The sequence below is a fragment of the Macrobrachium nipponense genome, chromosome 35 (genome assembly GCF_015104395.2).
Source record: "Macrobrachium nipponense isolate FS-2020 chromosome 35, ASM1510439v2, whole genome shotgun sequence".
In the NCBI taxonomy this organism is placed as follows: Eukaryota; Metazoa; Arthropoda; class Malacostraca; order Decapoda; family Palaemonidae; genus Macrobrachium; species Macrobrachium nipponense.
The window spans coordinates 22,390,833-22,416,936 of record NC_061096.1 but is presented as its reverse complement, the minus strand read 5'-3'; the positions used below and the strand labels follow the sequence as shown (position 1 = coordinate 22,416,936).

General features: G+C 38.3%; 1 protein-coding gene across 1 annotated transcript in view; it reads right to left on the bottom strand.

The window, feature by feature from the left end:
* LOC135208474 (uncharacterized) overlaps window positions 1–26,104 on the bottom strand; it is a 122,131-nt gene that overhangs the window by 36,981 nt on the left and 59,046 nt on the right. Inside the window, exons 2-11 of the mRNA XM_064240701.1 lie at window positions 19,656–20,756; window positions 19,227–19,460; window positions 18,049–18,239; window positions 15,173–16,529; window positions 13,963–14,161; window positions 11,321–11,442; window positions 10,748–10,847; window positions 10,087–10,190; window positions 842–962; window positions 24–82 (exon numbers count right to left, since the gene is read on the bottom strand). Coding sequence (XP_064096771.1) covers window positions 24–82; window positions 842–962; window positions 10,087–10,190; window positions 10,748–10,847; window positions 11,321–11,442; window positions 13,963–14,161; window positions 15,173–16,529; window positions 18,049–18,239; window positions 19,227–19,460; window positions 19,656–20,756 — 3,588 coding nt within the window. The remainder of the gene's footprint in view (window positions 1–23; window positions 83–841; window positions 963–10,086; window positions 10,191–10,747; window positions 10,848–11,320; window positions 11,443–13,962; window positions 14,162–15,172; window positions 16,530–18,048; window positions 18,240–19,226; window positions 19,461–19,655; window positions 20,757–26,104) is intronic.

Below are 26,104 nucleotides of genomic sequence, written 5' to 3'. Positions count from 1 at the left end.
ACCATCATAACCTGAATACTTACCCTTTCACTGTTTGTGCTTGCTTCATCATGCCTTGGAGATGGTGAACATCCTCGGTTTTCTGAAGAAGCAAAATAATGATACTATAATGCTTTCACATACTGTGCTTCCTAAATCCTACAGAAATAATACTTAGGGTCTATTAAGCTAAGACATGCAGGAATTCTTATATACATGCTGCTTGCAAAAAGTTCTGATTTATAAACCTGCGCCCATAAGGAACATCCTTATGAAGATATGTGTAAGACAGTGTTTCTAAAAAAAAATATAAACAGCCTTATCTACCAATCTTCCCAGAAGAAAGTAACTGGCTCGTGCTTTAATAAAAGCTTTTACATTTGCTCCCCCCACCAAAGCCACAAATCTATTTACTTGTAAAATAATTTCACAGGAAGCCAGAATATATACTACTGCATATTTTGATGATGTTTTCTGATGGATCTTAACCACTTTTCATCTGAGGTTCTTACACATTTCTGATATTAAACTATTATTCATTAGAAACTAGGAGAAAATAGCTGATTTTCTAATCTAGCTAAGATTCTAAGAATTTTGGCAAAGTGATTGACAGAATGAACATAGAGAATATCATCTACAGCACTGATAAATACTAATTACTGTAAAATATTACTTTTCTGGAAGGCAATGATTTGAAGAAAATACCTACAGTACAACTGTCAAAAATCTTACAGTACTATATAGGTAACTCAAGCTTAAACAACAAAGAAGTGATGGAGAAGATAATTGTAACTCATGACAACATAAAGAAATGATTTAACCTAAGCAATTTGAATGCAACTTTGGACAAAAAACCACTTACCACTGGAAAGAGACGGACTTCGACTACCTGCTGCAGGGCTGACAGTCCCAAAAGCAGAACTCACGGAGTTACAGTCATCTCTAGGTGACAACAGTTGCTGGAATGCTGACAATGAGACTCTCTGTCATAGAGAATGAACAACACATGATAATGTACATAAGATGTATACATGTACATATATGTAAGGATGTATGTATGTACACACACACACACACACACACACACACACACACACACACACACATATATATATAATATATATATATATATAGATATGTTCAAGATTTTAAGCCAGCACCAAGGAAAGTAAAGTCTTTTACCAATTTCATGCATCTTTGTCTATATGCAAGTTGCCCATTTGAGCTGTAAGCATCCATTCTCTCGAAAAAGCTATCTCTTCTCCCATTGGCTGTCAGAATTATCCCCTGCAGTGACGAGGATTTAAAAGGATCAGAGACCAGCGGCTTGTTCTCAGACGCCGCCTTTTCCCCTTTCTGCTTCCCCTTCCCTGCTCTCCTCTGGGAAGTCTCAAGTATTCTTTTAAAGTCCATAGTGCATAGAAACATCAAAGAGAAGTCTACATTCAAGCCCCCAGGATCCAGGTACTGTGAGAGTAATTCCAGTTCAGCCAGGGAATCATTTTACCTTTGTCTGTATTTCATTTTCTTTTTCCAAGGCGACTTGTTTAGTTTCTCATTCCCCCCATCTGGGTTCCATTCTGTGATTACTCCCCTTGTGATACTAGTGAACATCCCCCTAGTAAATTCAAGTAACGAAATAGTTCTCTTTGTGTAAATTCCCAGTCATTTCATTTCCCATGAGTGGCCTGTAGACTTTTGATTGAAAGAAGGTAGTGTGTAACGTTCGCCCTCGTGTGCCCCCTGCCTTATGCCAGTGTCCTCTCTTTGCAGACAAACACCGTGCCTGATTGTGGTAGGAATTGGAAACCCTTGGAGCAAGCTTGCATTTTCAATCTGTTTGCGCAAAATTTCTGAATGCCGTGTCTGGATTGCCCCAACCACATGTTCAGGTGGATCAACCAATTGACCGCCCTTATTAGTCTCCTGGACCTCTGTAGATTAATGTAAATACAGTACATTTAAAACTAAAGTCCAGCTTTTATGTAAATTCCTCCTTCCTCAGTAATATTGGCCCTATGCCTTAGTAGTTTTTTCTTTTTGTTCTGATCTCTCGTCCTCCATTCAAGGCCAAATTTTTCAGTGTTAACTACATTTTCTAGGAGTGAACGAGCAAATCAGAATACAGGCAGTCCCCGGGTTAAGACGGGTTCGGCTTACGACATTCTGAGGTTAAGGCACTTTTCAATTATATTCATCAGAAATTATTTCCAGGGTTACGACGCATGTTCCAGGGTTACGACACCTACAAAGCTGATCTGGCACAAGAAATATGACACGAAAAATGCAAAATAATCAATATTTGAATTTTTTTATGCAAAATGCAATAAGAATGCAGTCTACATAGTTTTTAATGCACCCAAAGCATTAAAAGTAAGCTTTTCTCAGGATTTTTTATTATATTCTGGCTTACAACGATTTTCGAGTTACAACGCGTCTCAAGAACGGAACCCCCGTCGGAACCCCCTTCGTAACCCGGGGACTGTCTGTAATGGCGACCAAGTCTTAGATATCGTGAGATGATCAGTTCCGTAACTAGTCTTGTGTAGCAATTGTTAAGCTGATATCACAAAAGAAACGAATCTGAATTCCGTTAATATTTTATGAGCAAGCGAAAGCAAGGTTTCAAAATTCTCCACAACAGGAATAAGGTAAATTTTATTTTTACTTTCTAGTTATTTGTGTAAAACTAAGTATTCTAGTTAGGGATATATAAAATCGGACTGCCTTTATAGCAATAAGAAATAGACCACGTGTAGGCTGATAGACTACAGCCCGAGAGATAAATTTTAATGTTATGTGCCATTGCATAAAGTATAGAGGTTAAGGAGTAAGATTCAAAATGAAAATAAGAGCCATATTTCGTAAATTGCAAGTTAATCGCGAATCCCACGTTGTAAAGATATTTCGTGTTTTTATGTGAATCAATGTGCTCTCTCTCTCTCTCTCTCTCTCTCTCTCTCTCTCTCTCTCTCTCTTCGCTAGCGGCCGCTTGCAGGTCTAAACAGAATAGGATTTTAAATCCTCCGGCCACGTGGCTCAAACCTATCCATTGCCCTGTTCATTAACAAATGAATAGACGAGTCACTAAGTAAGAAAAGAAAATACAAAATGTTAGCGTAAAAATTCTTAACGTTAGGATAAGCAAAATCAAAGGTAAACGTTTTTCTTTTTTCTTTATTTTCTGTGCAGAGTATATTAAGGGCAAATACTTTTGCGTTTTAAACAAGGGCATATGTTACCCTTAGAGTAGCTTCCACCACGACCTTGAAAACATTTATGATTCATTTATTCTGTCTAGACGACCCGTGTGCGGGCTTAATTTCTCCGGGGTTTTAAATTTGCGGACTCGAGGGTCTTAGGTTCGCTAGAGTTAGGGTAAAAAAGGGGATTTGTGAGGAGGCGGTATATTTATGCAGGGTGAGAGATCTTTATCCTTGTTTTCCTCTTCCCTTTAATGTATACCAGCTAGCATTACGAATTCTGAGCAAAGCTAGGTTCAAGGGTAAGATAGACCAGGGATTTACATTGGTAGAAAAGGAAATATAACTTTTATCCACTTCTCGTCTCCGTCCTCAAGACGATATATATAAAAAACAAAAAAAAGGGAAACCCCATATACATTTTATATTAACCTGTACTGGCGTTGAGTTTCCGCCTTTACGACATTTATTTGTCACATTTTTTTATGTTGAAGTTCCGTGAATTCGTGACCAGATTTTTTTACCCTTTTTTTATTTTACAAACCCGTACTAGCGTTGAAGTTTCCACCTTTACGACATTTATTTGCCACGTTTTTTCACGTTGAAGTTCAGTAATTTCGTGACCAGATTTTTTCCTTTTATTTACAAAGCCGTATTTGTGTTGAGGCTCCGCATTTGCAACATTTATTTGTCACGTCCTCACATTGAGTTTCCGTGAATTTCGTGACTAGATTTTTTTTCCCCCTTTTACCTTACAAACCCACATTGGCGTTGCCGGCATCGAGCTCTCCGCCGAACTGTAAATTACAGAGATTCTACAGCGTGAGGTTTCCGCCACGCTACGCACCAGTAGCAACTGTATTTGCAGGGATTTGCGGTTATCTTGCCACGTCTGCGTCGAGTATTTCTGCATACCTCTGGCGACATTTGCAGTTTTGCAACTGCCTTCTATCCTATTATTCTCAGGCTAGTCTACTAGCGTTTTACTGCTGAGGAGATGGCTAGTAACGCAGCACTGGAGGAGGCTAAGGCCTTTCACAGAAGCCGGAAGAGCCCTGGGGCTGGAGGGCGCAAAGCTGATCAATTGGGTGAATGATAAGCTGAAAGAAGCAGCCCAAGAGAGAGCAGCCAAATGAGAGAAGGAGAGAGAAGCACAAGAGAAAAGAGAAGCAGCTGAAATGGAAGCACAAGAAAGAAGAGAAGCAGCTGAAAGGGAAGCACAAGAGAGAAGAGAAGCAGCTGAAAGAGAATTCCAAGCAGCCGAAAGGGAGGAAGAAAGAGCACATGAACTGGCTATGGCAGTCCAGAGTGCCACTCTGGCACTCCCGAGTCCCACGCCCCCAGCGCCCTCTCACCTCCACAGCATGGGCGGCCTCATTAGGACTTGGGACGATAACGAACCCAACACCTGGCTCGTTCATGTCGAGCAGGTGTTCGGGAACATCAATCCATCCCCCCCCAGAAATGGCATTCCTCCTTGGCAAGCACCTCGCTGGCAAAGGGCAGACGGCATTCGAGGCCCTTCCCCTGAATGAGCGACAAGACCTCGCCCTCGTCCGAGAGGCAACCCTCAGGGCTTACGAATTGACCCCAGACTGGTGGAGGCAGAAATGGAGGACTTTGCCCAAGAAGGCTAACCAGACATGGACAGAGTGGGCAGCCAAGAAGACATTGGCACTCCGTAGGTGGATGAAGGCCTCCAACGCAACGTCTGTTGAGGAGGTCTTAGAACTCTTTCAGTTAGAGAACTTCCTGTCCTACACTCCCCCTGATTTTGCCATCCACTTGGTGGACAAGGCCCCTAAGACTATTTTGGAAAGCTGTAAATGGGCAGATGCCTATGACACCCACCATCCATTGCAGAGTTCTTTAAAGAAGAAAATACATCCTGCTCTCCCCCTCACTCCTGCTGCCACCTCTCAGCCTACCCAGAGCCCCAATAACCTTCCTTGGAAACCTGTGTGTGGGCATTGCAATAAACCAGGTCACACCACAGAGCAGTGCCTCTCAAAGGTGGACCCTCCTCAGCAAGCTGCTGCCACTCCTCCAAATGGACTACCTAATCATTCCAGTAACAAAAACAACGGCCATTGGAACAGAAACAACAGGCCCAGGCCTGATTTTAGCAAGAGTTTCTGTGACACATGCAAAGTGCATGGGCACACTGCTGCCTGGGCGGGATGCCCCAAGAAAGCTCCTATTTCGGCCATTGCTATGGCTGTTACGAACCCGTCAGCTCTAGGCCCTCCTGCTCAGGGCCCCAGATTTGTTGCACCTCCCAGAGGTCGCTATCTGCCCACCAGGTCTGAGCTTTTGACGACACTGGTGCGCAAGTATCCATCATCCGAGAGGATAAAATTCCTTATGGAGCTCAGGTTGACAGGCACCAGTTCATCACGACAGAGAGCCTCAACCACGTCAAGATGTTCCTACCTACTGTCCGGTTGAGAGTCACACGACCTCACCATTCTAAGATATGTACCATGGCAGTAGAAACCTATATACCAGGAGGTTATGATATCCTGCTAGGACAAGATTTTAAGTCTCCTCCTACCTTTATACTGTACCAGGGCCCCCGCCCTCACATAGCTCCAAACCCGTTCTACGGGCCTCCAAGAACTACCTCTGCACAGCCAGTGCCACTTGAAGGTGCCAGGCAGTGCCAGGCTCCATCTCTCATGGATGTTGAGCCACGTTCGAGTCATTCCACTAAACCAGGAACGGCCTCAGTGCAAGACTCGAGTCTTCCTCCTGGAGCTTTAAGTCCCGGTCGCTCTCCCTCTGCTGGCTTGCCCCACTACCCATGCCGGCAGTCAAGGAAGAGCCAATTCCAATAGGAATCCCCCAGGACAACCCATGACCATAGTGGACACTCCACCAAAGGTGCGGCCTCGCAGACCGCCCCAGAGTCGGTCCTCCCAACGGATAAGCCCATTCCGAGTACCATTACCTCATCCAATCCTCCTCCGTCAGGAGCTAAGCGGTCCCAGAGTAATGATTCTGCTGAATCCTATTTGGCCAAAGAACTCAGGGAACCGAGCCACGCAGCATTAGGCACGGGGACGAGTGGCAAGGCCCCAGTTGTCACAGCAGCCGGAGCCGATGCCCCTGCGGAATCTTCAAAGGGCTTGAATCATTTAAGGCCCCCCATGGCATCGTCAAACCGACCTCAGCAAGGTTGAAGGAAGAAGGGAAAAGGGCGTCGAGGTTTTCCGAAACCTTACGAGAACCAATAGCCTGTCTGCACTAGTGCCTGGCACAGTGCCACCCACTTATAGAGAATTCTGACCCTCTCCATCCAGAGGAGAGTGCCAGATTCTGCTACTTCTGCTTCCTTCTTACCCTTTTGTAACTACTTCCTTCTGACCCTTTGATAACTTTCATTTTCCTTTTTGTAGTGTCTGTATCTTCTCTTCCTTGGTTTCCTTTCCTCTTATTTACTGCCTTTAGGCATTTATTGTATATTGTATGCCCTACTTAGGCAGAGCCAAACCTGCCAGCTATTCTGGCCTTATATAAATCAGTACTTCTTTATGAACTACTGTCGTAAAAGTGCTACAATTGGCACCGTGCCCTATTCTAGGCACTTAGAATTCCATTTGACTTGGGAAAATTTTAGCCAGCAGACGTTGCTATAGCTTTAGAGATAATTTCGAAGCCTGGTCGTTATACATTGGTTAATTTGCTTTCTGATTTAGTGTTATTCCCTAGTGTTTATATTTTGTGAAGTTGCCATTGTCTTTGGTGAAATTTACATTTTTTTGTGTTATCTTATAAAATCTCTGCGAAGAATTACCTCATTAATTTTCCCCTTGTTAGATGCACTAATCTTTGCTAGGATGTAATTAATACTGTTAGGCATCTTCTTGTTACGAGACAATGTTACTTAACGAAACTGTAGGGCCATTAACACACATGAACGCGTCATATTGCCCCATCAGGGTAAACTGATGGTATGTGTTGCCTTGAACAATTAAGATAATATATTATATATGATGTAATTTACCATGTAGGTTAAGTTTACATATATCCAATAATTGCTATCCATTGTTATTCTCAGTGTGACGTTATATTTTAAGAGTACTCTTTATTGGAATATAACAAGTTGGTCTTTAGTCACGTCACACCTTATTTTGCTTAATCTTCTGCCTGTCGAGTAAGACTTCATGAATATTATCATCGGCAGAGTTTGAATATTGCTTATATTATAAGTCCACTCAAGGGAGAACGGAAGGTTCAGTAACAAGGACCAATTTATATTTGCAATTGGTCCTTGTTTCTGGCTTGTCTTGTCCATTCCAACCCGTCTAGGGTTGAAATGTCCTCTAGAACGGGGAGGTGTTCAAGATTTTAAGCCAGAACCAAGGAAAGTAAAGTCTTTTACCAATTTCATGCATCTTTGTCTATATGCAAGATGCCCATTTGAGCTGTAAGCATCCATTCTCTCGAAAAAGCTATCTCTTCTCCCATTGACTGTCGGAATTACCCCCTACAGAGAAGAGGATTTAAAAGGATCAGAGACCAGCAGCTCGTTCTCAGAAGCATACCAGACCTAACAGGGGTCAGAGCTCCTCACCTGCGCCCTGCAGACGCCGCCTCTTCCCCTTTCTGCTTCCCCCCTGCTCTCCTCTGGGAAGTCCCAAATATTTTTTTAAATTCCATAGTGCATAGAAACATCAAGGAGAAGACTACATTCAAGCCCCCAGGATCCAGGTTCTGTGAGAGAAATTCCAGTTCAGCCAGGGAATCGTTTACCTTTGTCTGTATTTCATTTTTTTTTCCAAGGCGACTTGTTTAGTTTCTCATTCCCCCCCATCTGGGTTCCATTCTGTGATTACTCCCCTTGTGATACTAGTGAACATCCCACTAGTAAATTCAAGCAACGAAATAGTTCTCTTTGTGTAAATTCCCAGTCATTTCATTTCCCATGAGTGGCCTGTAAACTTTTGACTGAAAGAAAGTAGTGCGTAACGTTCACCCTCATGTGCCCCCTGCCTTATGCCAGTGTCCTCTCTTTGCAGACAAACACCGTGCCTGATTGTGGTAGGTATTGGAAACCCTTGGAGCAAGCTTGCATTTTCAATCCGTTTGCGCAAAATTTCTGAATGCCATGTCTGGATTGCCTCAGCCACGTGTTCAGGTGGATCAACCAATCGACCGCCCTTATTAGTCTCCTGGACCTCTGTAGATTAATGTAAATACAGTGCCTTTAAAACTAGAGTCCAGCTTTTATGTAAATTCCTCCTTCCTCAGTAATATCGGCCCTATGCCTTAGTAGTTCTTTTCTTTTTGTTCTGGTCTCTCATCCTCCATTCAAGGCCAAATTTTTCAGTGTTAATTACATTTTCTAGGAGTGAACGAGCATATCAGAATAATATATATATATATATATATATATATATATATATATATATATATATATATATATATATATATATATATATACACACACACACACGCACACACACACACACACACACACACACATATATATATTATATATATATATATATATATATATATATATATATAATAGTACACACACACACAATAGAACCTCAGTTTCCTTGCGTAATCCATTCCAGAACATCTCACAAAATCTGAAATAATAAATAATAATTCCCATTTGGAATACATGATGTAAATCCAATTAATGCATTCCAGACACCCAAAAATATTAACAGAAAATACATTTTATTATAGAATAAACAGAGTTTTACATGCAGAAAACAATGAGAAATAAATATAAATGACTAATGAAATGGATGAATAAACATTTAACATCACTTATATTTATGGAAGACTCTTGTTAGCGTATGAAAGACGGAGAGGAGGGGAGAGAAAGAAGTTATTGTTTGGAAGGGGAATCTCCCTGGCACTATCTGGGGTTACTTCCCCTCTTCAATTTTTACTGGCACTAGGACCAGCTTGAGAGTTACTGGACTCCTGTTGCACGACAAAACTGTCCAGAGATATTTGTTTCTGGCGTTTTTTAAATTTTCATTAGCCTAAAGGTAAACAAGGCAATGTCATTAAACATGTTAGCGAAACGGATTACAACTTCTTTATTGGGATGATAATTCTCCACAAAATTTTCTACATCATTCCATTTTGCAAACATGGTCTTCATCCCTGAAGTAGGCACATTATGTATGCCCATTCATTTTCTCAATTTTTCAAACCAGCCTCTGCTGGCTTTAAATTCACTAACAGTAGCTCTTGTTGTAGGCACTTTCTCACTGAGATCGGCATTCAACTTAATCAAACACTTTGCTATGAGTTCTTTCTTATATTCTAGTGTTTCTTGCCTTTTTTACAAAAGGGATAGGACTTGGAACTTTCTTTGGCCCCATGATGGCTTATTTTGCACTCTAATAAAAAAAATACAAAAAGCACAAAAACAACGAGCACATAAGCAGAATGGGTCACGAAAGGGGTCACGAAAAAAGTTGGGATGCTTTTTTTGAGTGCTCGATACGGGGCCCGGTCACACGCTGGGCCCTGGATGGAGTGTTTCTGAGTGTACAAAAATCAAGGAAACGTATACAATAACTGAGACAAAATTTCATAGGATAAAAGTCTATAAAAACCGAAACATACGAAAAGAGAGGCGTACGAAAACCAAGGTGTGACTGTATATATATATTAATGTGTGTGTATGCATGCATGTACATATTAATATATGAACATTCTTTATCTTATTAGATTACTATAATTTATGCTTATAAGTACTTTTGGATTTTGCTTTACCTACTGAATTTCTAAATGATAGTACATCATCATTTTGAAAATCTCTAAATTTAATGGAAAAATGACTGCACAAATTTCATGCCTTTCTTTCTATAACATTCTCTTGCTCTCACACACACAAACAAACAAAGGAAACTTGCTACTGTTGACTAACCCTTTCTCTTGATGTGTTTACTTCATTTTCTAAATCAATGTTATCGATCTCCGGTTCAGTGTAATATTCTGAAGAATCCAGTCGCTGCACCCTCTCCAGGGTAACTGTTTCGAAAATGGAAATTGTAAACAGGATTATTGAAATAACAGATGTCAGTAAACAAGAAACATCTCAAAAATCAAAGTACTGTAATCTGTATGTGGACTATATTCTTTGCTCTTAACAACAGTGTATTGTGTACCACCACTGAAATATACACAAATTAGAATCAGTGGTATTCTTGGAATGTGGACGAGAAGTGATGCTTTCAACGTGGTATGGCTGTTGGCTTGGAAATGTGGAAATCTCAAACTCAACTCCATTCACGTTCAGATTCTTTCCTATAAAGTTATGAAGCACAAAAATGCTATAAAACAGCACTAACACAAAAGAAAAAGTAGGAACGATCAACAATAACATATACGCATAGTTCAAAACTGTCTACTATATTGTACGTCACTTAACAAGCACATGTAGGAAGATTAAAACTAACCAAAGTTGAGCTTCTACTATCCCATTACAGATCATGCCCAGGTAGAATTTCTTATCAAATATTGATTGTAATTAGTCTAAACAGACTACAAAACATTTTGTAACTCCACAATCAGATACCCATGCTTACCTATGGGTGTAGTACAGGAATTGCGATGGACTCTCTGGTAGACCTTTCTTCCAAAGTGTAATGTATCTTGACTTGAGGTTTCTGCTTCCAGGGAGACCTTCTACAGGTAAGTGAAAAACGGCTTTTTTAGTCAACTACAGACAGTTAACCTTAAAACTTACTTGGTACTGCACTAATTACTTAAAAAGAAAAATCATTTAGGGTAACTTCAATTTGTGAACATCTGCCCAAAATATGTCTAGGAAAGGCCTGTGTCTTACCTCATACAAAAAAATAACTGAATAACTGAACATTAAATTCACTGGATATGAAAATTCTATTAACTTCTTAAAACAATGAAGCTTTGATAGAGGCTTCACAGCTATGAAACTAAAATCCATTTTCTTAGGCTTTAAGGAGCAGAAAATCCCGTCTGCAAAACAATACATGTCGCCACTTTTCTATTGAGTCCACAATTCTTTGGAAGTAGCATGTAAAACTTTTAATTTGAGAAACATTCACCAGAAAATTCTGTAATAACTGATCAGTAATACCGAAGTTAAAGAAAACATAATGACTACAGAAAGTACGTACCCGTTCATGGAAAGCCCTTTTACTCTCATTGACGGCATGGCGATTCATACGCTTTTGATCTGTGTACATATTAGACGGCGTGCAATCATTCATGGACTGCAGGCGCGCCTTATCCATTGAAACTGTGGACAAGATACAGCCACAATGAAAATGTTTCTGATGAATACTGCTGTTTGAGTTAATTGTTTGATTTTGATTCTGTCAAAATTCTTGGAAGCAATAATAGCAAAATTATATCTCATATTATTTCTGTTGTCCAGGAACTGACAATTTTCATCTAAAGAGCTCCAGTCATCCAGGAATATTTAAAATAACTATATATACTAAATCTCACGGCACTTAACTTGCCCTCATATCCTTACGCTTGCTATCATTCATACTTTACTATCTTCCGTTACAGTTACAACTTGTATTCACTGTCACCCATTAAATTTCAATCATAATGTATACATTGCCACACCCTACTTGATCTCAGATTCACTTTCTTATCATACTAAATTATATTTGCATCAACTGTCCTTTCCCTGGCTTCTCCAATAACTCCGTCTATTGAAATACCGAGGAATAATAATGTAAGTAAACTTTTTCTGAGAACAACTAATAGATCAACCATGTCATTCTTACTTTATTATAAGTTCTGCCAAGGAGGTTATGTTTGTAGCTTATTATTATTATTTTTTTTTTAGTTTGCTTGCCGGTTTTTAGCAGGAATACAAAACATTATGCATAGATTATTATGGGAATTTTACCAAAAGGTAGTCTCAATCGTGACTGGCTACAGACAATTAGAGACCATTGAATTGCATTTTCACTCTTCGTCGTCTGCATCCAAGGATTTGATTTTCTTACAGAAGTAAATATTTAACAGCTGGTTAAAATAATCACCAATGAACAGAGAAAATTTAAGATCCACATACTTTCTGACAAGCTTTGTTATCATCAGACATACTTCTAACTGTTCTTATAAAAATGGAATTCCATTTCCAATGTCTACACACTTTCGGGTCGCTATACCACATACAACATATCTTACTCTTACCCTCAAACTTTGCACATAAATGTCCTGGCAAATCTTTGATCAACACACTGTTACAATATCAACATTTATTATGCTGTGTTATATATCATATCTTTGTATCAGTTTTTAATACTCATCACAGAAGCGCGACTCACGCACCCGTTTCTTCAGGCTTGTAACTTTAAACATAATTGACTCTCTATGGTTAACACTTATCAGCGTCTCACTTTAATGAATCTTTTTCTTGAATCTCATGACATCGCTTCAATTAAGTATTATCAGTTTTATCCCATGGTGTCAGATGCAAGGAAGACGGACGCAAGCTCAAGGATCAGGATGCAAATTTATTGTATTATTATGATTTACAACAAACCTGTGCTATACTCGACACAAATTCCCGACGAAGACATGGCTACGGCAAACTTAAGCATACCTGACAAGCTTTCACTCTCTGGCGGTAAGCAGCAGGATTGAATAGTAAGCCTAATGAAGTATGCGTAGCACTATTGCTTGCTTTAGGAGGGGACGAGCTCCTGAGGATTTACAATACCCTAGATTTCGGGCCACCAACCGCTTATTGATCCCTCTAAAGTGTTGGACAGTGATAAGCCTGCAGCCAAAGTCAAGTCAATGAACAGATGCCATTATTGTGGTAATAATCACACCTGGGACATTAGGAAGTGTCCTGCTTTTTCAAGACCTGCAATTACTGCAAGAAGAGGAACCACTTCAGGTCTGAGTGCATACAAGAGAAAAAAATTTCAGGTAAACGTTCAGTGACCGGTAAGCTGCATGACGTAGTTATGATGTTACTGAGGAGACAGCGAATGAAAGTGATTTGTTATATGAGTACATTATGAAAGTAAATATTTAAGGCAAATCTAAGACTAGGCCTAAGTGTATATTCGATCTAATGCAGATTGGCGACAACACAACACCATACAGTTTCAAGTTGATAGCGGTTTAAATGTCAACGTCATACCAGTTCGATGTTTCTAATTGTTGCCTTGACCCTTATGATACCCAAATGCAATGTGGAACCCTAGTACTATAAATCCAGTTGGCAAACGTACAATAAGCACTATGAACTGCAAAAAAAAAAAAAAATACTCGACTGAATTTGTAGTCGTTAGAGCAAGATTTTATGCCATCGTTATGCAGACAAGCTTCAGAACAGATGTGGGTTAATTTCTATTATTGTGATAACATTTGTTCTATTACAGAAGTATTCTCTGATAATGCTGACGTGTTTGCTGATGGTTTTGGTGAGCTACCAGGCAATGTTCACTTAACTATTGATGTTTTATTTATCTCTTGTATGACTACACATGCAAGTCCTCTACTTTCTATATACTACTACTCATAAACCCCTTCGACTTACCTATCTGTAACCCCAACCCATTTTTCCTTCATTTTACCATATGTTATTTAATTTCCTTCTTATCAAAGTCCTTTATATAAATTTGAATCCATATTCTGAACTTTTAAGCTACAGCTGAAGTGCCTCCTACCTCACCTTTCATTTCAACTCGTCATTCTTCCCAACGGTACACCTTTCATACATACTACATCCATACGTACATACACTAGATTATACATGATGAAATAAACAAATAGGTCTTACTGTGCAGCTTCTGAAGACTTTTGCTCATTTTGAGAAGTTCTACCAGCTTGCTGAAACCACGAAAACCAATGACTAGACCAGTCAGCTGCAGCTCTTTCAGATTAGGTGCACATTTCCTGAGTCTGTCACAAAGCACAAACAGATCTTCGTCGTCCATGAACATGTCTAGACGCAGTTGTTCCAAGTCACACAGAGCTTTCTGTTGGATACGGGAGGTGCAAAAGTAAAGCTTTAGAATGAGATTAGAGCAGTCTCTTCGGCTGAAAACTTGTGTGGTTATCTTCTTCCAGATTTGTCTCTACCATACTAAGCACCAAAATAATAATGATTCTAGTTGGAATAACAAATATACCCAAAAATGCTGTATGCACGAATCCATAATAAGTTTTAAAACATTACATTATTAAAGCATGTAAATTATAATGTTACTGAAAGTTGGAGACCTCAGACTTAGTATTAAGTCCTTGTGAAAGAACACATTGCCTAAGCTGCATATGCTTATAAAAAGATAATTAATTTAATAATTTAAAACTCTCCATGAAATAATCAAAACTTGTGATTGCATATTTGTTTCTTTGACTTTCTGCAGTATTGTCCAACAGACGTCTTAAAAATTATCAATGAATTTTAATGAACTTTTGTAGAAGAGTGGGATAAGGACTAAGGAAGGGTTGCTTCAATTGTGAGAGTGATTAGGGTCCGGATTCTGTATTTTCTTTTTACTATCTTTAATAGTGCTGCCTGTGATTATTTAGATTTATTGTATTGATGACTATAATTATAATAGATATATATATATTATATAATATATATATATATAGATATATATATATATATATATTTATATAAATTAGTATAGATAATAGTAGATATTTAAAGATCTATTATATATATATATATGTATATATATATATATATATATATATAATATATATATATATATATAAATACTAAGTATTAATAAAATAAATCTAAATGATCACTGTTATAAAAAAATTTTAATCTGTAAAAACATTAGTGTAAGTATACAAAAGGCCTGAATAATTAATATTGGAAACTGAAACAGTTTATGCTCATCCATGTAATACATTAAAATTAGTGCATGTCAAGATAATTACCAATGATATAATCAAGTTATTGGCATTAGGAGATATTCGGTGAAGAAATCTGCAAAAATACAGGGGAATGAATAGGTTTCCTCGTTGCATACCTTATTCAGCTGACAAGTGGCTCCCTCAACGGCTCTTCTGAGATGACTAGAGACATGCATCTTCAGTTCCTTGATTTCCAGCTCCCTTAAATTTTCCTTTGGCAGAACCATTTCAAGATTAGAAAAGAAGAGCCTGATCTTCTCTTCAGAGAAAGGCTCACCATCCTGCGTCGCCCTAATTTTAATTTTGTTTATGCTTGTGTTGGACTTCAGTGAATTAAAGAATGCACTGTACTGTTCTGGAGTGGCCTCGGCGAAAGAGCTTTCTTGGTCTGGGTTACTACTCTTGATTCTCCACACAATTTCAAGCGTTTTCAGATTGGAAAACTTCTGAGCAAGGATGGAACCCCAACCTTCAAAATCTACTTCACTCGTATACACCGTGGCATAGCTGTGGTCAAGCAATTTGGCAACAGCACGACAGTTGTCTTTTGTGGGTCCAGCTTCCCGTAGTAACATCAACAAGTCTGTGTCTTTCATCTTACGAATCATTTGATACTTTCTGCCATCTAATGCTAAGTAAGCTCTCTTATCAAGTGTACCCACCACAAACTGAAGAACGTTTTCATGGTGGTATATTGAAGAAAAGTCTCTGCACTCTTTGCAGTCTCTACACTCCCGACTTATATGATTAGCTATATACAACCCAGCTAAGTACTCCAGAAATATTTTATGAACTGGTTTCCAAAACTTCTTTGGCCCAAGCACATCGTTTTCACTGTCATTAGATAAAAACCCAAGTTGGAGTAACAGGTTAGTGTCAACATCTCCAATCTCCATGATTTCCTTCTCACTGAAACGAGTTTTGTCAGTTTTCAAGGCTTTCAGTGACAACTTTCCAAAGTTCAAAAACAGTTCTTCGTACTTCGGAGGAAAGGCCTCAGTGTTCTCATTGACGTTACTGACTTTTTTGTTATTCCATTTGATGAGACACAACATGATTTTGAACATTAAATCAGAGAGCCTTTCAGGAAGTTTAGACACAACATCTGAGTCATATAACATACACAAGAGGACGCAAAACAAAGGTCTTTTAGCTAGTTTTCGATATTTGTAATCCTTTTCAATGATGCGTTTCATGTCATGACCGGAACTATCGTCACTCACTAACTTAAAATACTTTCCAATAAATTCAAACATTTGAGCTTCACTGAAACCTTTCACTATAATTCTCTGTGCAACGGTTCTCAACACATCTGGTCTCGACGTTACCACAACTTTGCTTCGAAGGAAGTCTCTGCTCTCGATGAGTTTCTGGATCTTGGATTCATCAGATTTCTCCAGTTCATCATAACCATCAAGGATGAACAGGACTTGTTCCTCATTGTTTTTACAGTAGTCCCACACCTGTTTGAATCTGTAAGCAATCGAGTAATGTTTGAATTTCTATCTTTCAGCGTCCACAATGAAAAAAATTTAATACACGCTATGTACACACACACACACACACACACACACACACACCACACACACACACATATATATATATATATATATATATATATATATATATATATATATATATATATATATATATATATATATATATATATATATATATATTAAAATGTAGATTCCCTGTTTGTGGCAAATCTGCAATAATGATATCACATGAAAGTTTTGTGATCCTCAAATACAAACACACACAAATACACTATTATAATATAATATAATATATATATATATATATATATATAATATAATATATATATAGATATATACTATAATATATATATATATAATATTATATATGAAATAATTATTGTCAGGTTTGCTGCTACCTTTATTTACTCAAAATTGTCGATGTGTATTGAAGTCAAAACTTTCATCATACCCGTAAAACTACATCCCCAAGGGTAAACACCTAGAGATTTTATGCATATGGCATTGATCCTATTATCTCAGCAGATGTACCTGTCTTAAGAAAAAGACGCCCTTTTATGGCAGGATTAGATAGTGTGAATTTTAATACAGCATGAAAGGTTATAATGTAAGGTACCACCAAGTGCCGTTATATATATTTATAATCATCAAGTGCAGCATTTTAAATGCATACACTCACACTCTACGACTACCTTAAAAGATTGGATAGTATCCAACTGCAAATCATGGTTTATATTAACAACCCATTTTTCTATCATGACTAACATAAACTAAGTACTTATAAGTTTTTTTTAACAAACACACATGAAGCTACAATATACTAATTATCTACTCTCTAAAACTATGTAGTTAAATAGATTTGCCCATTTTTAGGAGATTGCAATGTTCTTATCAACACTAATAACAACATAGTGAAGGGACAGGAGGCCCTCTGCTAACTGAAATGGTGGTACATTGGAGCTTCAACAAAACATAAATGCTGACATTCAGCAGAAGCAGAATGCACACCACAAAAGATAGCGGGTATTTAAAGGAGAAGCAGTGTTCTAATGCTTCCTACGAGTTGGGCAGAAGGATCACAGACATCTTAGTGGACAGCAAGATACCCAGCAGCATGATAGGCAGCACGGTAAGCATCCCTCACGGGATTCGTCTTTTTGTTGGAACAGTTGCCGACACAGGAGCGTTCATCCTTTCCCAAGCTCTTCATAGTTACTTTCATTATTGTCAAAAGCAAGGGGATGACAATGTTAGGTGAGATTCAGTTGATGGAAAATGTCGGTCTATTGAGTAATTCATTAACAGGGGTAGCACAAGATCTAAAGGGCACTGTGATTTAACCATTCATTATACTCTGTGCTACAGCCTTTTCATCACAGAATGTACTAATAGGGAATGGCGCCATCTTTGCAGAAACAACATGAAAAACGCAAAATGTGCAACAATATCCTATGAACAACAGTGACAAAAGAAGAAAACAAACAAGCACTTACTTCTCATCTGAAAGTGACGACAAGAGTTCTTCTTTCACATGGTCCTCCAGCCTGTCTTTAAAGTCTCGTAGAAAAATGAGGAAAACAAATTTGAACTTCTGAAGACTCTTCTTATTTGCCCAGTCTATGGCCAGTTTGCAGGCTAGAAGAGTTTTGCCCATTCCAGGTTCTCCTTCCAATATGAAGCGATTCTGGTGTGGGGAAAAATGCAATTATATATATATATATATATATATATATATATATATATATATATATATATATATATATATATATATAATCACCTGGAAAAGAATGTCCACTGAATGCAGAAGACAAAGACAACACCATTCGATTTGGTGAGTGCAAAGTGAAACTGATTACTATCAAGAAATAAATGAACGTTAAAAGCACGCATATTCCTAACAGTTTTCAACTGGAAAACAATTAAGACTTCTAATGTTAAGAGCCGAAGTAATGATTCCGTCAAGATTGAAAGTGACACCAAAAAAGTGTTCATCGTACTATTGGCTACTCATTAATCTATGCAATACATCTAACTAAAGATTAACTGTCATTCTAGAGAGGACAGCCGAGTCACCGGCGGTGAAAATGACCGGAAAAAGTTAAACGTATCAAGAAGCTCATCTATATTAGACGACGAAGAGAAGTAAGTCAGAAGTTCCATGTTATTTAAGAGAGAGAGAGAGAGAGATTTCGTAGTCTTTAAAAAGTTTTAGGCTCCAAATAAATCGTAAGTTTGTAAGGAACATTATATCTTGAGCGACGACTTAAATAACAGAAAAATGTCGTTAGCGCATCTATCTTTTCATGAAGTTGTTAAAGAACTCCGTTTTCAGATAAAGGTCAAGGCAGCATACTTCAAACATGCACTTTATTCAAAATTTATATTCTAAAATGAACTAACAAACTATATATCTGTCTTCAAGAATAAATAAAAACTATTTTAAATTATTTTCATTCATTATTTGTCAACGAAATGCCAAAAAACAAATTTAGACCAACCCTGATATTCAAATACTACTTTAATTAACCCTTATTTCATTGATCCTTTCTTCAGCTGTACAATTATTCTCAACAAATATCAGTATCAACTTCAGCTGGATAATCTTCGTGATTTTTAAGACAGCTTGAGAAGCTCTTATAACCAACCGTTCGCGGGCCTTCCAAATACCAACCTCATCGTCTTGAACAAGCGTATTGACCAGATCGACGGTCTGGCGAGTCTGTTTACCCTGTCTGTCAACGGCAAGGATTCTAGATTCAGTATAAAAGTCTGTCATTATCTGATGGCCTTTGAGCCATGGCAGGAGAGATCTCTTCGTCTGGTGCTTGTAGGTCAATGCCAACCTATCCTCGGCCTCTTTAAGTACTTTTTCCAAGCTGGTGTTGACAGGTCCTGGACTATCTCTCTGGTGAAATAAGAAAGTGAGTTCAGAATATTTTCCGAGCAATTACCTATGATGTACAAAAATATTTTAAGTGCTTTCATCAGCCTCAAAAACGACAACTGTAGCAAGTCTGAAAATGAAAGTATTTTTAGTGAACATAATCAAGGAAAAAATATCAGCTACGGTTAAAAAAAAATTTCAAGAGAAAATACATACGCATTGCGGAGAATTGAATATTATCTGGGGTCCTAGTATAACACTTCCAGCTCCTGAAATATGAAAGTTTCCTGGGCCTGGACTAGTAGGCGTTGTCAGTGTGGTGGTATTGGCCATTCTGTTTGCATGTGATAACTGCGGTACTGGAACGGGCACATGGTTTTCGGCTAATCGAGGATTCTCCCTTAGGTCCTTGGCACTGATAGAGGAAACAGATGGTGCAGGTGTGGACTGTGTTTTATTAATAGTTAAGTGAGACTGTACTGTCTGTACTGGAGGTGTTTCGATTCTGATATGCACACTTTGTGCATTTGGTGCAGGTACATCTTTATTTCGGCCTTCCGTTGCTGCAGATATTTCGAGCTTTGGAAGACCTTTTGTGGAGGGCAAAGCCAAGTTGAACGTTGAACCGAAGTGCACGTCTGACTTGTCAATAACAATATTAGCATGCTGCATGTTGAAGTTAGAAGAGGGCAGTTCAAATCCTCCCTCATCATCAGCCATTTCGTCATCATTTTCTGGCTGAAAAAGCCTAGTATCTGAATCTGAACTCATCGTCTCTTGCAAAGAATCCGAATTCTCGCTTAAAAACACATCTTCAGAAGTAGGAGTTTCAGGCTGGAGAGAATCCTCTCTCAGTATCGTTGATTCAGTTCTCGTGGAGGTGAAACTTTCCTCTCCTACTGAGGCAAACAAGAAACGCCTCCCACTGCTTTCTAAATCTGATTCACTATGGCTCTCTGCTGATACAGAAGTGTCTCCTGATTCCCCGATATCCATTTCTCTCAAGCCATTTTCAATGGGGTTCATGAAAAAATTCCTACTCACAAATTCCCCCTCAGCTAATGGTACCACACCCGCTACCTGAGGACCGGGATCTGCATTTTGTAATCCGGGACAGTTGTCTTCTTTTGGTTCCCGTAGACCGTCACTGATGTCTACTCCTGAGTCTCTACCCGGGTTTCTTTCACTGCTGCACATGCTCAGCAGAACAACATTAGCAGGGTTCGAGGAACAACTATTTGGTGTCAGTGGGGATGCAGGCAGGGGGAATGGCCCCTCTGGGCCAGCCATTTCCATAGTTTCGCGATGTATCATAGCCTGTAAAATGAGACAAAAGACATGCTTCAGAAAATTAGTACGCATATTCAAATGCATATAAGTTATTCAATGGTCCGTTACTCGTATCTCTCTCTCTCTCTTCTCTCTCTCTCTCTAAGTATGTATGTATGTATACACACGCATATATATATATATATTGGTATATATAGATATATATTTATATATATATAATACACAAACACACACATATATAATGTTTATGTATATGTGTGTAAACTACCAGTAACTTTTCAGGACACTGATCAGTATAACCCTTTTCTCCAACCCGGAAATAAAGGACGAAGCGTTCACCTTCCGTTGACAGGTCTCGACCTTAAACGTATCCAATAAAGTGGGAGGATGTCGAGAATTTAAGACCTTATTAAGAAAAAAAATCACTTAAACTATTACACAGATATAACGTTAAAAATATTCCTCATTTACTCCAAACTTCCATCAAGGTGGCCTGTATCTTGCAAGTCTTGTTAGCACTGAAATATGGAAAACACCACCCATTTTCTATAAGCCGTATACGATCCTTTGGACACGATTTTGCCTCATACCCTCATTAAACATCTGAAATATCTAGAAAAGTACCAGCTCGCATAAGAACACCGTCTACTACCCAACTCTGCGGTAAAACAAACAGTATGGAGTCAATAAATCAACACTGACCCATTTGACGTTATGATCTACCCTCCGAAAAGTCAACCAAGCCTAAGGGGCGGACTAAGGTAAAGAGGTCAGTGACCAGCCTAACAGAGACCAGGACTTGCAAGAAGCAGATGGAGGAAGGAGTCAAGAGTGAAAGCGTACCTGGGCATTTTCTCTCGCACAAGTGTAATCCATTTTTTATTCTTCTTTTTTTCAGACAACTGTGTGTTTTTGTTTTAGAAAGCTCATTAGTAACTGTATTTATAGAGTTATGTTTTTATACATATTTTGTTTGATACATAATTACTTTGAAGTCGTCGACTTTTTTTATTTTTAGTTGTTGTAACACCAACAAAAATAACTAATAAAAATATTTACAAATGTAAACATCTGTGCACTGACAAACAGGCACAAGAAAATAAGTTCACAGGTATAGAAAGCAACTGTGCAATCAAGACAATGAGCAGAGGTTGCTTATATTTATCAATCAATGCACTGTAATTTTTCAAAGCCTAGAATGATAAATGAAACTGATGAACAAGATACTTTTCTATCACCACAGAAGAACTAACTGTCCTGACGGCAAAGCACTTGACGCAAATAAGAATAGAATGATTTGCGAAATACCCAGAGAGGGAGGAAAAGAAGTATTGCAAAATGAAGACTGCTTTTTTTCGGTCTAAGATATAAGAGATCTTCTGTGAATACACACAGGTCATAAACAATGTGTTTTGCAGTATCATGAGACTGGTTGTACCTCTCTTCAGGTCAATTTAAATATTACAGTATGAAGACAAGGGAAGTTGCCTGAAGAACAAGAATACTCTATCAGGTGGTCTAAATAATATATCAATACCTTAGGCAAGACCTTGTAAACCGTTACTGAGTCTACAAACTATTAATTTACTTTACAAATCCAGAAACATACACGCACACATTCTCTCTCTCATACACAAATACACACACACAAACAAACACACACACACACACTTATATATATATATATATATATATATATATTATATATCTATATATATATATATATATATATATATATATATATATATATATATATTAATATATATCATACGAATTACGGAGTCAATTTAAAGCTGAAATATTTCAATTCATCGCAATATGTTCAGAAAATCATCCTCAAAAATGATAAGTCAAAATACCAAATTGAAGTTAGCCAAAATAAGACATTTCTAAATTCTGCCGTTAAAAAAAACCACTTGCCAAGACCAAAATAATAGATATGACAATTTTTTTGCTTTATGCAATATCTTTGATAAACTTTTTCCGATATGTGATATATTATGGATGTATCGGTTCCCAGGGAATCCTCTTTATGTGAATCCGTTTTTTATTTATGAAAGGCACATGACACCAACTGAAGACAAGGAATTCACAAATATCTCGGTGATTGCAAGTGACAAGGATCTTTACCACTCTGCTTACAAAAGCATTTTAGATATATCGAAGATTTCAGCTACGAAATATCAGGCATCAAATATGAGGTTTCAAGAGAAACGAATTTCCTATAAAGGTAACCTAAGCATCATCTTTGCATCGGTCGTCACAGTGTTGTAAAGGTAACTTTTGGAAACATAAGGACTACAGTATATGTTAATCAGTTTCCTTTATCCTTTATTGCTTAATAGGCTTTGAGTTCTCTAAATTAAATAGAAACCATACGTAATCAACTCTGTTTTATATGGCGCATTTACCCAGACCCACACCAATAAAATGAACAACAAAGACCTAAGGTAATACACCAAACCTGAGATTAATACTTGAATAAAAAACCTTCCAGAGTTATTTAACTTGGCTGATCTGTTGATAGTTCTCCCTCATACCAAATGAAGTGCAGATTGCAAGCAGATATTTGGCTGATACAAGGTACCAATTCTATCTTAGTTAACCTATAACTACAAAATGTTTTCATGTGCACCCAATCAGAGAATTTAAATACTATCACATTTTATCCGTGTTGCTGGAGTCTAGCTGGCCGCTTAGAATTTCAAATCTCCGGTGAAGAGAATGTTGTTGGATGATTACAAAGTTGTCCTTAAAGTACAATTTTAAATTTTGCTTTCATAGGCGTATGAGCTCTATGTAACTCTCAGATCCATTATTTACCCTTGCAGTTCGGAAGTAGTCATTTTTTATAGATATCACAAAAATATAATGCCTTCCTTATACTAGTCTAGTCCCTCTTAGTATCATTAGAGACGATAATGTACATTATTGACAACTTACATATCAACGGTTTAAAGTCTGATGCTGATATTAAAATCTTTAGCTTTTTTTTTCGAAGTCAGCATGGTGGGGCTCTCCGTAACGGATATCCGCAAACTTTTGAGCAGAACAAATATCGTATTAGCACTAAAGAAAATTGTAGAAATTTAAAACAACATATCCTTAGGTAAAGAGGTACTAAATTAAAAAGGACATTTCCATCTAGCGATTGTGGTACATTTTTGTTTCCCTGGTCACTGTCTCGCTCGCACTGGCAAGGAAGTTCATGCATGGGGAGACAATATGGAGAAGCACTTGGCAACAGAGTACTTGCCAGGAAAAAGTTCTTTGTCATTTAGTTGTAGCCATCCAAGCAAATCCGGTTAAGTATAACTTAGTTTAACCAGACCACTGAGCTGATTAACAGCTCTCCTATAGCTGGTATGAAGGAATACATTTTTTTTACGTGGCTAGGAACCAATTGGCTATCTAGCAACGGGACCTGGAGCTTCTTGTGGGATCCGAACCACATTACAGGGTGTTTCGAAATTAGAGGCCTCCCCCCCACAACCTACAGCATAAACTGAATTTGATATGGACAAAAAGAAGAGTAATTCTGCCTGTACCACAGCCTGCATTCTTGAGGGGTAGGATTTCAGCAAATTGCAAAAAAGCTGACACTCAAACTCCATTTCCCTGAGCTCTTCGGTCACCTCTCTTCGCAGGTCGTTGAGGCTTGGTATACTATCATAGTTCACTGTGCGTGCTTCAACAAGATCCTTTAAGATGCTACCAATGTTTTCACACAGATTAAGGTCAGGGGAGCTAACTGGAAATTCACTTGACAAAAAGAAATTGATACCACTGTTTCGATGCAGCTCCTGTGTCTGAAGAGCCTTGAAAAATGTGCCTTCTTCAACAGATAACACATTTTCAGGATATTTGAGGAAAGGAAATATTCCACCAGTAAGCACAGTTTCTCTGAAGTAATCGCCATTCCATGACTGTCCTTTTTCTTTGATAATCCACATTAACCGTTTGGCTGTGAAACAGAAAAATTCCCAAACATTCAGGAAATTTCACAACTTGGCGATAGCGCACATCATCGCTGATATCATCCAACTTTGCAGCCCAAATGATTTCAATTTTATGATTTGGCTTCTTGACTGTGTAAATGAACAATTAATCTGATGCCGCAACATGGGGAAAGTCAGCTTCACACCAGTTTTTAATAAATGAACCACAAAACCATGCACAGTCTTCTCTCAATTGCTGAATGATGTTGGGCTTGCTGATAACATGAAATGGCTTGATACTAGATTTTTTCAACTCACGATATACAGCACTATAACTTCTCTTCTTTCATTTACATAAAGACTTTCTTGGTCTACCCACTACCTCAGCTATGATGTCTTTAGACTCCTGAGAAAGGACTTCAGGCCATCTAAGATTCTCACTCTTTTAGCGATGACAGTCATATGGATTTTTGCTCCAGTTTTTTTTAACAAAGGATTCATCTCTTTTAATGTACTTAGCTATCCAGGAACGTGAAATGAAGGATGCACCAGCATCCCTGGCCTCTTTGAAGGTTATAGCCCGGATTCAGTCAATCCACCTGATTTCCTCCGAGTCGTTAGCCATGGCTGTATCTAACTCCGTCACTCATTCTGAAAATACAAGAATTGTAAAATGAAAAATAGCATCATAGAAACTTAGGATACTGTACTTGGAGATAGGCTAAAGCAGAAAACTTCATAACTTTCCATTTGTTCTGTGGAGGGGGTGGGGGGCTCTAATTTCGAAACACCCGGTATATCGAGAAATTAATTTTGAATCACCAGAAACAAATTCCTTTGACTCCACGTTGGCAGAGCGTGGAATCGAGTTCGGGACTACCGAATTGGTAGGCGAGCACGTAAACCACTCGTCCAACGAGGAATCACAAAGTGGCTTGGTGAATTCTGTGAAAGAGACTCACTGGTACTAACCACAGAACGCCGAGAATCATCATATCAGCTGTCCAGTGGGCGTGCATCTATTCCAGAGAGATGGGAGAACGCCTTTGCTGAGTCAGGATTGGTCATGCATGTGTGACACATGGCCTTTGAATGACTGGACAACTGCAGTCACTGTGTGATGACTACTTATTTGTCCTAACTGCATGGCAGTTACTCTCCGTGTATCTCAATTTTGGAACTGAAAAAAATGTTTTCTTTCCAGGAGTTAGAGGAGGACGTCATCTTCTCTGCAAGGGTTTTCTGCGAGGATGCTGAGCATAAAACAGTAACATTGCCAGGTTTGTTACGGAAGATGCCTGTCTTCACCTAATTTCAGTTTTTACTAGTTTTATATATCATAATCTGTAGATGTGGAATCATTCACAAAATGTATAAATTGAATTCATATTTCTCAAATTTTTTTATCAAGTGCTATCTTTCTTTTTTTGGAAATTA